General features: G+C 55.8%; 1 protein-coding gene across 5 annotated transcripts in view; it reads left to right on the plus strand.

Moving 5' to 3' along the window:
• Nucleotides 1-17,380, plus strand: part of CTIF (cap binding complex dependent translation initiation factor) — a 315,713-nt gene that overhangs the window by 216,463 nt on the left and 81,870 nt on the right. For all 5 annotated transcript variants that reach the window (XM_061131334.1, XM_061131335.1, XM_061131333.1 and 2 more), the window contains one exon: nucleotides 836-1,135. In XM_061131334.1, coding sequence (XP_060987317.1) covers nucleotides 836-1,135 — 300 coding nt within the window. The remainder of the gene's footprint in view (nucleotides 1-835; nucleotides 1,136-17,380) is intronic.

Below are 17,380 nucleotides of genomic sequence, written 5' to 3' on the forward strand. Positions count from 1 at the left end.
TTCACATCGCAGCAGCTAAGTCCATCACACTCGTGGCCACCAGTCTCCTGGGTTTGAGTACGTACTTCTCAGACTGTCAGATCCATTTTCTTCCTCCTGCAGCGCAGGTCTGGTCCCAGTTGTAGTGAAACCTTTAATGGGTGTGGGGTTTTTTCATCTGAAATTTCCCTCTGAGAAGTGCCAGTTGTTTCTGTGGCACTTTGGAGGATTCCTTACTGTGCGGTACTTGTTGTAAAAAGCCAGCACACGATGCCAAGGCCATGTCACAGGGCTCGCTATACCCAGAGAGCATGACAGGCCTCAGGCTGAAGTCCATCATAAGTCCAGAGCCGAGAGTCTGGAGGACAAGGTGTAGCCACTCTGTGGGCACCTTTAACCAACACAGAAAGCATTTGGGATGCCACCTCCTTCCTGACCTTAGTCTTCCTACCCATGTTTTCTCTTGGCCCAATTTCTAATCTGTTAGTTTATTTCTTCTTTAATAAGCCCCATTAAATCATTTCTACGTTGAGACATCTGATGGACAGGTAGATCCAACAAACCAAGCCAATGTGTATGAGAAACCTGGTTTAAGAGCTATAGCTCACAAAAAAAGGATGCACTCAGGGTGTCACAGGGGCTGAGCAAAAAGGTAACAGGGAGCTTGGGGCCCGAGGGTCCTTGGTGGAGGTCGGGTCCCAAGGGGATCAGACTGCCAGTTCTAGAAGTGTCACGGGTCCTTTCTGAGGGTGACAGGCCTCCCTACACGGAAACCTGGAAACCCTCGGCGGAAACCCGGGACCCACTCAGGCACCACTAGATTTGTCCCCTACACCTCCCCATCCCCCTCCACCAGGATGAAGTGGCTGTGGAGACCACCAGCCCTCAGCAGAACAAGATGGACAAGTTGATCGAGATTCTGAACAGCATGCGGAACAACAGCAGCGACGTGGACGCCAAGCTCACCACCTTCATGGAAGAGGCCCAGAACTCCACCAACTCGGAGGAGATGCTGGGGGAGATCGTGCGGACCATCTACCAGAAGGCTGTGTCCGACCGCAGCTTCGCCTTCACAGCCGCCAAGCTCTGCGACAAGATGGCACTCTTCATGGTGGAGGGGACCAAGTTCCGCAGCCTGCTGCTCAACATGCTTCAGGTAATGGACGCCAACAGCTGCGCCTCCCGCCCCGCCCGCCGGTGGGCCGTCTCTGGAGAGAGGGCTGAGGATTCTGACCACGGTCGGACTGCTCCCGAGTTCCACCCTTGCCCGATTAATTATAGAAAATAAAAAGGCACTCAGGGGGCAAGGGATGAGTGGCCAGATTTGCATGTGTTTATGTGAGGGCTCCATGGTTACAATGGACCAATATAATTTTATAGGTACTTCGGGTGTAACCAGCCTTCCCCGCTTTCTATTTCCATGATAAGAGGGCTGCCTCTTGCCTTAGACCAGCTCTTGTGCTTTGACCTCTCCACGTCCCAGTGCACACACATGTGCTGTGGACTTTTCTCTTCCTCCTCCTCCTCCCGCTCCCAGGACAACCCCCAGGCCCTGCAGGTGATGCACTGCTTGTAGGTGGTGCTGAGACAGGTCTCAGCAAAAGGCATATAGCAAAAGGGCTTTGAGTCGCAAAGCTGCGGTCTGTCTGCTGACGCGCTGGGCTCCTTGAAACCTCTTCTGGGGCAGAGAGAGGTCAGAGACCGTCTTGATTCTTGGTGCCTCCCCACTCCAAGCCCCCCACCCAGAGAGCTTAATCCTTCCCCTCCCCTTCCTTCCTCTGTGGGTGCCGACATCCAGCGATGGTTTTACTGGGGTGTGTGATGGGCATGGGCGTGGGCCCTTAAACTGGGCAGAGGGCTGTGTGATCTCCTAGGTGGGGAGCTGAAGGCCATCTCTCTTTACTGTGGTCACAAGTGAACCGGTCCCAGCACTGGTGGCATTGTGGAGAGGTAGCAGGTGGCCCAGGATGGTGGCCATAGCAGGCCTAGGACTATCCTTGGAGACTCTCGGCTGGGGGAAAAGTCATCTCTGCTCCTCCTCTGTACCTTAGAGATATGCATTGAGTTTCAGCCCAGGTAGGGTAAAACAGGAGCTTGAAAGTTCTGGAAGTAGGATTAGAGAGCCAGAAGAAACCACCTGCAGGTCTTTCTTAAGGATGGTGCCCGTGTAATAGATGATCTGGACCGTGACATTTCTGAGAGTCAGGGGCTCTGTTCATCATCAGTCCTAGACCCCCGGTGTTGACCAGGACATGTGGTCAGCCTGGTCTTAGCCACCTGATTTCGCAGTCTCTGCCATCCTTTCCCCAGGAACGGGGAGGGAGGAGCCCCCTCCCAAGGCTGCCCGTGGGCTCCATCCCGCCACCCTCCCGTCTTCCCAGGGCAACTGCTCACTGCAACCCGAGCCGTGCTGGCCAGCCCGGGCTGCTTCTGTCCAGCTCGCAGCCCCGATCAGGTTCCCGTTCCTGGATCGCCCACGCTCCCCGGTGACGAATTCCCGCATTACCTGCGGGATTTGCACATCGGGCATGTTCCTCGTGGGCCGGAATGTCCTGGGAGAGTGTGGAGGGTGATGGCGGGGAGCAGCCTGTCTGCCACGTATGGCCAGGCCTGGGGGGGCAGGGGCGGGGGTCAGGGACAGATCGACCTTTGGCCTTGGCTTCTGTGAAGAGAAGGGCCAGGATAGGGCAAGACTTCTGATGTTGGTTGCCAGCTCAGCGTAACCAGCCGGCGCCCGTGGTGGACACACACACACACACACACACACACACACACACACAGAGTGCGGGATGAGAGGCATCCAGCCGGGAAGGCAGCTGGCCGCAGGGGTCACCTGAGATCCTGCCCGGGTCAGGCTTCTCTTCCAGTGACCTGTGGTTAGAGTGGCCTTGCTCACAATGTCTGGCAGAGCATCAGCCCTGGGACGTGCTCAGCCTCAAACAGAACCCTTTGGCCCCCTACACCCCACCTCTCCATCCCCACAGAAATGGATTGGCTTAGGCCAGCAGGATCAAAATGTCCCCTTGGCCCCCGCTGTCCCTTTCATCCCTTGCAGCCTCAGCTTAAGTGTAAGAGGGAGCTCCTTGAAGTGTGTAACCAGAGGGCTAGGGCTGAACCTTCAGGCCTCCTGGGTCGTTGTTCAAGGCCCCTTGGCCCCCACGGAAGGTGGGCTGGGTGCGCTGACTCCTGGCACATCCCCCGTTATGAGGGAGGAAGCCAGCCCCACGTGTCTGACGGAGCCTCGCGGGCCCTGCTCCTCTGCTGCTGAGGAACTGCTAGGTTGGAGTAGGCTTTCCAGGCAGCATCATTCATGGCCATTCACCACCCCAGACCCACAAGGCTCAAGAAAAGAGAGCAGGGGGCGTAACTCATCAAACCCCACTTTTCTCATGACCCACCGAGGTGTCTCTCTTCACCTGCTTTCATTTTCTGGCAAACCTGATTTGTGTCCCTTCCCTGGGCCCCAGCACCTTCCCCCCATGCCCCCCGCCCCCAGCCTTTCTCCCTCTGAGGTTCACACTCCGCTCCAGGCACTCAGGGTCCACTGCCTCTGGATCCCCAGCCAGCCCCCAGTTCAGTTCAGCCACCCCTGAGATGCCCTTCACGTGGTGAGGTTTCACCACTGCCTGTGTGTACAGGTTCTGAGATCTGGCTCAGTGATGCTGGCTGCATGATGCTGGCTACAAAGTGGACAGGCTGTGAGGCGCCCCGTGAACACAGCTCCCGGCAGCTGTCTTTGGATGTTTTGCCCTCCTTGGCCGAGCACTTCCACTGTCTGGGCTTCGGCAGCGGGAGCTGGCAGCCCCAGAGGAGACGGGCAGGCTCTGATGTCGGGGACGCTGGCGCAGAGCGTGGGCTGCCTGCCAAGCTGGGACGCAGCCCCTATGGAGAGGGAAGTGAGAGCGAACCCAGGGAAGGGTCAAAGGACCTTTCACCCCTTGCAGCCAAACTCAGCTTTGTCATCTCAAGGAACCCGAAAGCACCGCCCTCGTGAGCCCTGACAGTGCCAGAGATCTTGGGGTCCCAGGGGACCCCTGTCACCAGCCCCATGGCTCAGAAATCATCTTCAGTTTTTACATATAAACTGTCTTCTTGCTTTAGGTGTGATTGTTTTCTAAGTAGTGTTCTGGTAAATAAAATTCTGCTTACTAAACAGGCATTTCTCAAATGTCTGTTATGTGCCAGGCATGCATGTCAGTGCTTCTCAAACTTGCATTTGTGTTTGAATCACTTGAGAGTCTATAAATAGAGGTTCTGATTCAGGAAATCTGGGTAGAACCTGAGAGGCTACATTTCTAACAAGCCCCCAGGGTGATGGCGGTGCTGCTGCTGGCCCAGGGACCACACTTTGAGTACTAAGACGTTGGATGACTGACGGCTTGTAGTAATGGGTCAAGTTCACAGGGAGGCCGACTGAGGCATGGTCTTTTAATGGTGTGATGTCACAAGTGGGGACCCAGTCTGGGAATATGGAGTTCCAGCCACTCGGTTTTCTTCGGGGCCCTGTCTCTCAGCCTACCTCCCCTTCAACATCTCAGGGGGAGATGTTTTTAAAACATACCTATGTGGGCATTCTCCCCCGGACCGACTGAATTAGTCTCCACAGGGATGGGCCTGGGCATCCTTTCTTAAAGAACTTCCCAGCTGATTCTGCACTGATGGAGTGCCCCTGTTAGGAAGGTAACTCCAGAGATGCTCTGTCTGCTCCACTGTTGTCCCTTATGAACCGGTTGACCCTGCCCATCACCCCATGAATCATCCAAGAAATGGGCCCCAGGTCCTGGGCTCTTTGCTGAGTGATGAGAAGGAGTCAGAGCCTGAGCTGGTGAGAGAGCTCGAAAAAACAGGAGACGTTGGCAAGCGAGCGCATCCCTTCCCCTCGCCCAGCCTCAGGTGCCCCTCTGTGCAGCGAGGAGGCTGGCTTGGACCGTCGCAGGAGACCTCTCTCCTGCACCTCGCTGTTCTGAGGGTCCTCCTGGGAAACCTCCGCCCTCACGGGTCAGCCAGGTGGGGGGGCCTCTGCTGTCCCTCGGGCCCCTTTTTTCTCTGCTCTCAGCTCCGTCCCCCATCTCCTTTTCCTTTCTCTTGGCCTCAGACGTTTGTCACAGCACCTGTCACGTGTTTTAGGCAAAGGGCCTCCCTCTTCAACCCCCTGGGGGTTGCCAGGCTCCGCCATCAGTAAAGTTCAGGAGGTGATTCGCGTCCCTTGCCCCACCCCTCCCCACCCGGCACCCACGCTGCTTGATCGCAGGGTCCCACACCCAGGAGAAGATGTGTGCTTATGGATTCTGACTTCTAGGAGAACGTGGGCGGCCCACAACCCCTGGGCTACGGAAGTCACCAGGACTCCGCCCCGATCTTCCCCAAGGAATCGCGGTACCATGAGGGGGCGGGAGTGGGGGCTCTGGTGTCACTGCGAGGTGAAGAATGAGCGAGCCTCTTTTTATGGGACCTTTGGAATGACAGGAATTGGAGGCCTGAGCCCCCGCCGCCCAGCACTGCCCCGTCACCACCCTGGACCTTCCGCTCAGGCTCAGAGAGTGCTCCTTTGCTGAGATATGCTTGGGCAGTATCAGTTCAAGCCCTCCTCTGTTGAAATGTGTGTGCCCTGTTTAGCCAAGAGGTGTCTGCATCTGAGCTATGCAGAGCAAAGTATTATTAGAGCCGGCATCAGTGTGTCTGTAACTGAACCCCGCTCTCCCTAGCAACCGTTGTCAACAACACATCTAACAGAAGGAGGCGATACCTTTTTTTGAAGGAAAGAAAAAAAAAAAACCTCATCTCACCAAGTCGTAAACACAGCAGGGCTGTTGTGAAAAGACAACTCAGAATCAGAATCTGGCGTGCAACCAGGTTTCAAAATGAATTGCTCTCTGCCAGCAACTTCTAGAAGACAGCCTCTTAAAAAGCTGACCTGGAGCTAGAAAATGGATAAGCTCTGCAGAGTTTCTGGCTGGGTCACCATTAAGCATCACGTTTGGGGCTTTTGACACACAGAAACTCAATCAAGTGGTGACAGGGCTTCTATGGGGCCTCTGAAGGGTCCTTGGGAGTAATTTTAACTGGGGCACTCGAGATTTTCTGGTCTGGCTGCCCCATCAGTAAATCAAAATACAAGCTGCATCTTCAGGACTTAGGTGATCCTTTATCCCACTTATACCCCATTTCTCCCATCTCTGTCTCCTGGTCATAGTCCCTTGCTTGCTGGCTTGGGCAAAGGCACTGGGCTGGGAATAGGGAACCTCCTTATCTCCTGGTTGTCTCAAGGTTTCAGAAAAGTCAAACGTTGTTCCTCTTTTCCCAGAATGTGGAGTTCTCAATCCCAATCTTTTATGGTGGGAGGGAGAAGGACCGGCATTGATTCTTCGGGTTCTAACCAGAGTTGTAAGTTGAATTGTTAAGTTCTCATCTGAGTTGTAAGTTCCTGAGGGCAGGAGTCCTGGCTATGTGATGCTTGGTCCCCGGCCCCTGGCAGCAAGACTTGTACACAGTGGATGCTCAGCAAGTGCCTGTGAGGGGAGGCACAGGGCCCTCAGTCTCAGGTACCAGGGCTCCTGGTGCGAGACGGGCTTCTCAGCTCTTCTGAGCACTTTCCTGCGTGTGAACCTGGAGAGTCTCTCCCCAGGGTGGCTCCAGGGCAGGATCCATCCCCGACATGTGCGGAAGAGGACAGTGACTCAGTGAGGCCACCAGGTCATGGTGCTGAATGGGGGCGGTCAGTCCAGCACCCCAAGCTCTTGGCTCCTGTGAAAATGTTACTCGCTCATTCGTGTCCGACTCTTTGCGACCCCACGGACTGTAGTTCGCCAGGCTCCTCTGTCCATGGCATTCTCCAGGCAAGAATACTGGAGTGAGTAGCCATTCCCTTCTCTAGGGTGTCTTCCCAATCCAGGGATCAAACCCGGGTCTCCTGCGTTACAGGCAGATTCTTTACTGTCTGAGCTACCAAGGAAGACCCTGGGCTCCCAGACCACCGTTCTAAATAGGATATAAGGGTCAGAAAGTTGGGAAAATCAGGAATCCATCTCTTGAAGCTATCAGTGGGGATTTAAAAATCTGTGCTCCTAGAAGATATCCCACCAGATTTCTGATGCTGTCTGAGTCTCTGGGTTTTGTAGGCCAATGGAGGGCTGAGGGTGTCTGAGGAAACACCTCCGTGGCCCCGTCTGCTTTATCCAGATGAAGCACATAGCCGTTCTTCCTGCGGCGGGCTCTCCCCTCGCACCCTCTTCCTCAGCCCAGGGCTCCGCCCCCACCCTGCACGCCCACCGCTATGCCGACGTGCGCTCCAGGCATGTAAACTAATTTTACTGTTGGCCCAAGCCAGGCATACCCAGAGAGAGAAGCACATTGTTCTGTGCATTCCAGAGCCTGAGCAAAGCCCTGGGCTGTACCCACCCGTGCGCCCCTCCTCCAGTCGCAGGAAATCAGGAGGGAGAAAGTGAAGGGCTAGCAGGCGATTTGAGCACTCTCCCCGCAGGTTGATCATGGAAGGTGACTTTGTTATTGTGTTAATTGCTCAGTTGTGTCTGACTCTTTGCGACCCCATGGACTACAGCCAGCCAGGCTCTTCTATCCGTGGGATTCTCCAGTCAAGAATACTGGAGTGGCTAGCCGTTCCCTTCTCGCCCACAAAACGTCTTTTTTTTTCTAAAAACTGTTGTTCCGATGGCACCCTGGAAGTTGTCGGCGCCCTCCATGGGCCCGGCAGAGGTAGCATACTCCTTGCCCGACAGTGGGTACCAGCAGGCTGGCCTCCCACGCCCTGTCATGGGAGCTTGACCTGCATACGAGTCTGTGGCGGGCACAGCTCCCCCGCTGGGGACAGCAGCTCCTGCCTGGTACCCAGGCTCTTCGCCCACCAGACCAGAACCAGAACAGGGGCCAGCTGTGCCTCCGGACAGCCTTGTTGCCCACACTTGCTTTGCAATGAGTAAACTTTTACCTCCTTCCTTCCCATCCTCACGTCTTTCTCTCAACAAGCACTTCTCAAGCACCTCCTGTGTACCGCCCGCTCAGCAGGGCCCACGCATGTGTCATCTCTGTGAATCCGCCCTCCCTTCTCGTCTGCCCCTAGTTTGTGTCATTGCACTGTCCCAAAGTCTGAGTTTTATTCAAGGATCCAGCTGGGGTGTCTCAAAGCCAGTTTTTCTGACTCGGTAGGGGCACGGTGGCTTCTGAAAGGGCTAAACTAAACCTAAGACCCCCTTCTAGAACTTCATTATGCCCTGCGGGACAGAGGCAGCCTGTGATACAAACAGGAAAAAAAAAAAAAAAAGCATTTCGATTTTTTTTTTTAAATCTGAAAATAAGCAGAGGAAAGAAAAGTCAGTCCCAGAAGGAGCCAGGACAGCAGCCTGCCAGTCGAGGTTTTCTCATCTCCGAGGTGGGGTCCCACCAAGTCTGCCCATGGCAGGTTTTGGCCAGCATCAAAGGGCTGCTTCCAGGAGCCTCTGCCCACGAGGACGAAGGTGCCCTGGTGAGCAGGTACTGGGACACCTGAGGTCCTGCTCCCGCCTCCTGTCTCTGGGCCAAGGAGCGTTCCCGGGGTCAGGAATTATTTCCCCATCACCTGTGTCCCTTGCCAGGCCGTGTTCTTTTCCCTGCACGCCCTCACCCCCCACCCAGGCTTCGTTTTCCCTGCTAAATCCCCTGATGGGACTTGGCCGGGCGCTCCCCCTGTCTGAGGCTGCCACGCCGAGGCAGGCCCTGCAGATAAGTGGGTTATCGGAGAAGGCAGCTCAGGTGTCTGGGGCCCCAGAGGGTCACCCCTGGCCGGCTGGCAGCTCACCCCCAGCGCCTCCTCCCTGACTCCACCCCAGAGCCAGGCCAGCAAGGAGACAGCAGTCCCTTCCCCGCAGCTCAGCGAGCGGCCAGCCCCCAGCCGCCGCCGGGAATCTGAGCTATGCTAAGCCGTCCAGATCGCTGCATCGCTGCCCTGCCCGGCCCAGACAGGGCGCCTCTACCTGCCGCGGCCGCCGCTGGAAAACTGGCACCGCCTGGGCCGATGGAAACAAATCTCCCTGCGGGTTATGTAACTGCGAACCGCCCTGTCCCTGGCTCCCTGGGGAGGAGGCTCCCAGCCCCCACGGAAGGAAGAGCGGTGGCCCCTGGGCAGGGAGCGGACAGAGGGTCATTCTTTCAAAGAGAAGCAAGTTGTCCTGAGTGATTGCCCGAGGTCCCTCTCCAGACCCAAGGTCCTCAGTGCCCCCGGGGAGACCGATGTTCCCTGTACTTGCTGGCGGAGCGCGGAGGTCAGCCCAAGACAGGAGTCCAAGTGAAGTGAGGAAGGCTCGTCAGGAGAGCTGGACTTGCAGGGGAGGTTAAGGAGAGGGGGGCAGGTCTTGCTGGGCTTGATGTTTGGGTTTGGCTTTTTCTTGTAATAAGATACATGCAACATGAAATTGACCAGCTTCACCATTTTTAAGTGCATATGTCAAGTGCAACCTCAGCTTTGCACTACACTCCCAGCAACCACCTGCAGAAACCTCTCATCGTCCCAGTCAGAAGTCCTGTAGCCTCCACGCGGTCACTCCCCAGTCCCCCTACACGTCCTCTCTCCCTTCCATCTCTGTGAGTTCTCGGCTCTATGCTTTATGCATACCGCGTGTAAGTGGAAACCGTACAGTGGTCCTTTTGTGTCTGGCTCATTTCACTTAGCATCGTGGTTTCAAGATTCGTTCATGGGGTAGCCCATATCAGATTTTCCTTCCTTTTCGTGGCTGGGTAATATTCCATGGTATGGATGGACTGCATTTTATTTATCTGTTCATTCATCCATCACGGATGCGCCCTTGGGTTGTTTCACCTTTGGGCTGTTGTGAATTATGTCACCATGAACATGCCACATATATGTATCTGTTTACGCCCTTGCTTTCAGTTATTTTGGGCATGTTTATCTAGATGTGGAATGGCTGGATTCTGTGAAAATTCTACATAGAACTTTTTAGGAACTCGCTGTGTTCCAGAAGGCTGTTTTTCATGGAGAGAATGTATGAACCAAGACCCAAGTAAAGGACAGTGAGGACACTGCCTTACTTGGAATCCAGGGTCAGGGTGTTAAGTGGAGGGTCAGAGGAAGTCTGTAAGATGGAACAGAACGGTTTGGACTTTGTGAAGTGGAACTCGGAAACCACTGTTAAGCCATGGCGTCCTAAGATTAAAAATCATAGAACAGTATAGACCTGAAGGACCTATAGATTATCCATCCAACCCATTCATATCATAGGTGAGAAGCCCAGGGAGGTTAACAAAAGCCCTGCTTTAGGAAGATCTGGATGCTGGGTTATAGGGTGTCATGCTTGGAAATCTGGTACATAGAGGACCAGGGGTTTTAAGTGACCGTGGTCATCTCTTTCATAAGGAAAGCACGCACCACTTTGAACCTGCCCCTCAAAGATCCAAGCTGCAGTGGCGGGCCTCATTCCTTCTCCTCCAAGGACCTGCTCCCAGCCCTAGGTAAGCAGAATGGTAGCATTTGGCCATTGCCTCCATCACTCAGGAGCTGGAATCTGGAGTTGCTAGCAGGGGGACAGTGGGCTGACATGGGAGATGACCTGGGTTTCAAACCAGGCACCGAATACATGGACTACTGGCCACCTTGGGGGAGATTGAACAGGATTCGCCTCTCGTGCCCCTGACCCCTGTCCGGATGCCCCGTCCACACTGCTGTGGACACCTCTCCTTTGCTTTCCCTGCCCATACCTATGTGCCCTGGCTGTGCTCTGGACGCCTGGCCTGAATCAGTGATTTATTGGAAGTTAGTGAATGTGGGGTGGGGCAGAGAGGGTTGGGAGATGGAAACTTTTTCAGCAGTCAGCAAGGGTGGCACCCTTTTCTTAAACTGATTGCTTTCAGGGTGGCTGGGTTCCATCTCCACTAGAAGATAAAAGAAGGGATCCCTTTGGGTGGACAGAGGTCACCAGGCATCCCGGGGTACAGAGTGTGATGCAAGGACGCAGGTGGGGGTTCACCTGTGCTTCAGTTACTCCTCAGCCGATTGGCATCGTGTGATTGATCCAGCCTGTCTTCATTGCTGCTCGGGCTTTTCTCCAGTTGCAGAGAGCAGGGGCTGCTCTCCACTTACGGGCTTCTCATTGCTCTGGCTTCTCTTGTTGTGGAATGCAGGCTCTAGGACTCGTGGGCTTCAGTAGTTGCGGCTCCCGGGCTCCAGAGCACAGACTCAATAGTTGTGGCCCACGGGCTGAGTGGCTTCACCGCGTCTGGTATTTTCCCAGCTCGGGGATCGGGGATCTAACCCATGTCTCCTGCACTGGCAGACGAATGCTCCACCACTGAGTCACCAGGGAAGTCCCCTAGTTTCTTCTTACTCCAGGCCTTTCCCTATCGGGTGGCATGTCTGTCCCGGAGAGGTTGTGTGACCCTCAGCCAGGAAGCAGGGGCTGGACTGTATGGCCCCTTGAGGTCAACTTCCAGCTCGGAGCTCTTGCCTGAGAACCATCAGCATAGGGAATCTGCCCTGGGAGCCCGAAGTTCAGAATCAGGGCTCTCTGCACACCCAGAATCTCCACCCCCTGTTGCCTCCCACCCAGCACGCTAAGTTTTCAAGGAACAGCAGTGCCAGCCCCTTCCTGGCCCCTCCTCAACCCCAGTTCCAGCCGGCAGTGCTGGGGAGAGGGTGGGCCCCCCTTTGGAGGAGCAGGCTGTGACCTGCAGGGAACCAGCTTCACTTGACCCTTGGGTGGCCTTTGAGATTCCAGTTCACAGAGGGAAAGAAGCTTCAGGTCACTTGGAAACATGGAGACAGGTGTGTCCAGCCAGGAGCAGTGCCCCCTGGCCCCCTGCTCGCGAGGGATTGGCTGTTCAGCTCATCCCCTTCAGGAAGCCCCTTGCTCCCAAATCATCCCACTCTTGACAGTGCCCAGCTTGGATCATGTAATGTCCCAGAGGACCACTAAGCAGAGAGGGCCCCGAGGACTACCACGCTGCTGCCACATACTGCCATCTGGCTCGGCCGCTGAGCAGGGGCGATACCAAAGGACAGAGGGGCTTGGGTGGTATTCGGGGTTGGCTGGGCTCCAGCTAAAGCTTAGGAATATCTGTCTATAATTGGAGTCAGTGCATTCCTGGGCAGCTGCATGTACATCGGAGCTTCACACTCCCCATTGACCCCATCAGACAACAGTCACTGCATTACTCTGGGTGTTGAAAAAAGTCCAATTGGAATAGTATCTCTGATGTGGAGTTAGAAGCAGAGTCACCTGGAATTCAGCCTGCAGGCCCCAGAAACTTGCCCCTGATCACGTCCTGCTGTGTTGCATAAGGAATCGTTGACAAAGCCCAGAGTCCAACACCTACCTCCTGACCCTGGTTCTGATGCGTCAGCTGGCAACTTTGGGCAGACCTCGTAGCTGCCCTCCACTTACTCTTCCATTAAGTGGGGGTAATCATATCTGCCCCCCAACACCTGTTTATCCCACAGACATAATCACTGTTTAAATCCACTTACACATGTACCATTTTGTCCGTGTCCTCTTAAGGTGCCTCCTCCAACAGGAATTTCTGAATTTCATAAAATCATGTTTTTCCTTTTGCCCTTGATGAATCCCATTCGTTCAAGGTTCCTAGGAGAGGCCCCACACAGGCTTTCTTCCACAAGCCCAGGGGCCCCCAAGTCATGTTTGGGGTTCAGATTGTAGCAGTGCAGATAGCCCAGGATCTGTCCACAACGAAAGCTTGTGTGGGGGTCCTGAGACTGGTTGGTGTTGAAGCCCTACTGGGTGTGAGTGCTTAGCACTGTTAAATCCTCAGTAAAGCAGGAAGGGCAAGGCCAGCTCAACAAGAGAACAATTTAGGAAAGTCAGAGGAGGAGGCAAGCCCTTTTAAGTGCTGGTGTCTGTGGAAGACTTCCTGGAGGAGGCAGCATGAAAGGAGAGGCTGGATTTGGGTGGACCGAGGAAAGTAGGAGGAAGGAGCCAAAGCAAAGACTTGAGGGTGGGAGCAGCCAAGTCAGGGGTGGTAGGCATGATCGTGCAGTGGGATGACAGTCGTGCACTGTTAGCCTGGCCAAGGCTGCCCAGGCAGCAGCAGGGGGCTCTGCAAGTGTCAGCAAGCCCTGGGGTAAAGCTGCCCGGCCAGGCCGTGACCCCAGGTCACGTCCCCATGGTGGCCCATTCATTTGCTGGCACTCTCTGCTCACCCTCTCAGGCCAAGGCTGTTTGAATCCAGAATTGAAGTTTCTACCTTCAGATTAGGGAGCTCCCTGCCAGCTTCGGGCCCCAGTCGGTCTGAGACCGGAGGCAGGGAGTGCCATGCTGTCCGGGGCTCCGAGCCAGGCTGCTGGGAGGCCCCAGACACCAGGGTTTCACTGAGACAGGTAGTGTGGGGCCTGGCATGCAAGGCCAAGAAACCCTGCCTTTCTGGACCAGTCCAGTACCTCGTGGGAGAGGGCAGGTCCCAGCTGCCCACCTGGAATGACCCTCAGCCCCTCTCTATGGATCAGCTGCCTCCAAAGCTGTGTCGAGATGCTGCCCACGCACTTAGCCACACAGAGCCTGCAGTGCTGGTGACGTCATATTTTTTATGTTAGTTGCTCAGTCGTGTCCAACGCTTTCGCGACTCCATGGACTGTAGCCCGCCAGGCTCCTCTATCCATGGAATTCTCCAAGCAAGAATACTGGAGTGGGTAGCCAATCCCTTCTCCAGGGTGTCTTCCTGACTCAGGGATTGAACCCAGGTCTCCTACATTGGAGGTGGATTATTTATCTTCTGAACCACTAGGGAAGCCAGTATTGCCCCTTCCTCCAGCCTTACGGCCTGCAGGGAACCAGAGGCAGGGCTACCTGTGATGCCTGGGGCTGGGCAAGTTCACAAAGCAACGCTCCTCTGCAGAAGCCCCATCCCTCCTCCCCCCAGCACATTTTTTTTCTGGCCCGCCTCAAGGGGTACAGCAGGAGACAGGAAGTCTGAAGCCGGCATGTGCCTGGCTCTGGGCCTGTGTCCTCATGTGGTCCAGAGGCGTGGTCAGTCTCCCCACCGGCGGCAGGGCTCATGGCTCCCCCTTCTTTACTCCCACACCCCGCAGGCGCCCTGGGCTCCTGGAGGTTGCAAGTGACTGGAGAGAGCGTAGGGGTGGGAAGAGAAGATGGGGCGCCGCTCAGAGGCGAGGGACTCGAAGGTGCCGTGCAGGAGGCGCCTGGACTGCAGCCTCCCGGGCTGTCACTCAGCCCTGCCCTTCTCTAGCTGGATGACCGCAGGCCGGCCCTCCCACCCTTCCGGTGACTTCCTTACCCATAAAATCGTGAGGTTAGAAGAGGTAATTTCATAGGTCCCTTTCACCTCTTTGTTAATCTAAAGCAGACATACGGGACATACACACGGTGCCTGTTATTGCCCACCGCCACCCGTGGGTTGACCGGTGAGGAGCAGACGCTCCCTGCGGGTTGGGGTCTCCAGTCACGGCCACTCCGGCCCACCGGCCGGGTTGAGTGTCCGGAGTCATTGGCTGCCCCGTGGGGCGAGCAGCCTGCAGAGGGCGCCAGCGTGCAAGGCGGGCCTCACCTGCCTGCAGGCCCCTCCTGGTCCACCCCAGCATCTTGGCCTCCTATGCTTTGCCCCACAGGCCTGTTCAGTCGCTCAGTCGTGTCCCGACTCTTTGCGACCCCATGGACTGCAGCACGCCAGGCCTCCCTGTCCATCACCAACTCCCAGAGTTGACTCAAACTCATGTGCATTGAGTTGGTGATGCCATCCAACCGACTCATCCTCTGTCGTCCCTTTCTCCTCCTGCCTTCAATCTTTCCCAGCATCAGGGTCTTTTCAAATGAGTCAGGTCTTTGCATCAGGTGGCCAAAGTATTGGAGTTTCAGCTTCAGCATCAGTCTTTCCTTCCAATGAATATTCAGGACTGATTTCTTTTAGGATGGACTGGTTGGATCTCCTGGCAGTCCAAAGGGACTCTCAAGAGTCTTCTCCAACACCACAGTCCAAAATCATCAGTTCTTCGGCGCTCAGCTTTCTTTATAGTCCAACTCTCACATCCAGAAATTTAAGCTAAACCATTTAAGATTTAACCATTTAAGTCACAATGGGATGGTGCCTCTGCTGCAAAGCTACCTTCCAGCAATTTCCAGGCCCAGTGGGCCCCCATCCCTGAGACAGGAAACCTCTGGAAGCTCCCTTCCAGGTCTCTGAGACAGGCCGGCATAGTGTCCAAAGGTTGCCATCAGGTGTCTTATCTGAGAGCCCTGTTTCCTCCTCCGTCTCAGCCAGGCAGTCACCCTCCAGGCATTTATTGCGCACTGTCTGCGTGCAGACCCTGAGCCCTATGTACCCACCAGGATACCTTTGCGAGGTGGGCATTATTAGCCCCGTTCTATGCATGGGTAAAGGAAGTGCCGGAAAGCTTAGGAAACACACACCTGACGTCACACAGCCAGTCAGTGACAGGAGCGGTGCTGGACCCCGGTCACCTGGTGCCCTGCACTCTCCGCAGAGCGTGCTGCTGCCTGCGGGCCCCTGCGGACCAGACAGGTATTGTTATCAGCGAGGCTGGGGTGGCCAGGTAGAAGGTCTTGAGCAGAAGGTGGGTGGTGGGGGAAAGCGAGATAAGAAAATGCCTTTTAGATGACTCGATCAGAACCTCCTTCCCCGCAGGCTGAACAGGGGGCTGGGTAATCTCCCCATGGTCATCTGATGGCTGAAAGAATCTGGAAACAGTTTCCAGACCAGATCTCAGTGGGCGCCCCGGACCTGCTGTTCCCTGACTATCGCAGGGGAGCCGGGGGTAAAGGGGTGTTCCTCTCCACCAGGCTGTCCCCAGCCAGCCTCCGCTTCTCCTCTGTGGCCGTCCCACCCCCTGGTTTCCAGCCCATCACCCTCACGATTCACGAAAAAGGTCAAAGAGAGCTCCATTTGGTTTGATTTGCTCCACTTTGCGGCCCCAGGGGCTGGAGGCTGCAGCCCAGGGTCATAGCGGATCCTAAGGAGTGGGCACCGGTGGTGTCCTGGGCACCTGGGCCTCTGGGGGGCATGTGTCTGTGTGCATCCCTGGAGTCAAGGGCAGCTTGAGTTTCCCGTGACAGGCTGCAGCCACGAGAACCCAGGGACGTAGATCGTGTCTCAGATGAGGCTTCGCGCCTCCATCCCCTCTCTAGACCAGAGGGAGGGGTGGCAGCACTTTTAATGGGTCCCTTCCTCACTGTCCACCACCCCCACCCCCAGCCTGAGAGGAAGACACTCAGGCTGGCAAAGAGAGAAGGCAGAAGACAGAGCGGGCACCTACATGCTGCCCTGTTTCTAAAGCTCTAGCTCATTAAGAAGTGAGGACCCTGCGGTGTGAGCCGAGGCAGCCGGGTTGCTCAATCCCAAAGGAGCCCTTCTAAGGTTTCCCCGGCACCAGGCTAGGGTGTCACCCGGGAGAAGGAGCCACACTGTGAAAAAACCTTCTTTGCCGCTACCGCCACGCCTGACCTTTTTTTTCTTTTTTTTTAAACTCCCCCCAAACAGCTTGATGTATGGTGACCCCTATACGTTTCAGCAGCTGCAGCTTCCTTTCAGAATTGGCTTAAGTAGCCCAGGTTCAAAACCTAAAAGGTCGGAAGTGGGAGTGGGGGGCGGCTGCGGGAAGGCGAGCGACACTTAACATAGTTCATTCCCACACGGGCCTCTGCGGCCTGGGGTTCGTGAGCATCCTTTCCCTGCAGACGTGGTACGGCCTGTACAGACACTGCGGCTCCTCTGCCTGATAAAGGGAAGTTCAAAAACACAGCGGGTTGGCACCTGGTACCGGCTCCCCCATGCTTCCTCTCCCGCCAGCCTGGACAGAAGAGACAGCCTTCTTGAGAGCTGGTGGGAACGGGAACTCACAGGGCAAGCATCTGTAGGGGCTTCCCAGGTGGCGCAGGGGTAAAGAATCCGCCTGCCAGTGCAGGAGATGCCAGAGACGCGGGTTCAATTGCTGGGTCAGAAAGGTCCCCTGGAGGAGGGCATCGCAACCCACTCCAGTATTCTTGCCTGGAGAATCCCATGGACGGAGGAGCCTGGCGGGCTGTAGAGCCCCCTCTGTGTTCCTGGAGGACAGAGGCCTGAGGTGGGGCTTCTGTCCCTCCCCTTTGTCCCCACCGCCCCCACCCCCATCCCTCCCTCTCTGGCTGGCACAGCTCTCACGTCCCCAGACCAGATGGCCAACGTTTGTAAAGCCCCTCAGCCCTGCCCTCGAGGAGCTTCTGGCTTTGCAAGCCCCTATTCTTGTTGTCAGATTCCCAAATGACCCTGAAGGCCTCGCTTGCAGCAATTTTGTTCTCTGGACTCTGTGTTTCTCCCCCTCCCGTCTGCTCTGCCCTCCCAGTGCCTCCTGGCTCTGGCCCCAGCGCCAGCCCCTGTCTGTCCCTGCAAACACAAGTCAGCTATGTGTGCAGACAAAAGCCTTGCGTCGCAGTGG

Source organism: Dama dama, chromosome 27 (assembly GCF_033118175.1).
Source record: "Dama dama isolate Ldn47 chromosome 27, ASM3311817v1, whole genome shotgun sequence".
NCBI classification, from domain to species: domain Eukaryota; kingdom Metazoa; phylum Chordata; class Mammalia; order Artiodactyla; family Cervidae; genus Dama; species Dama dama.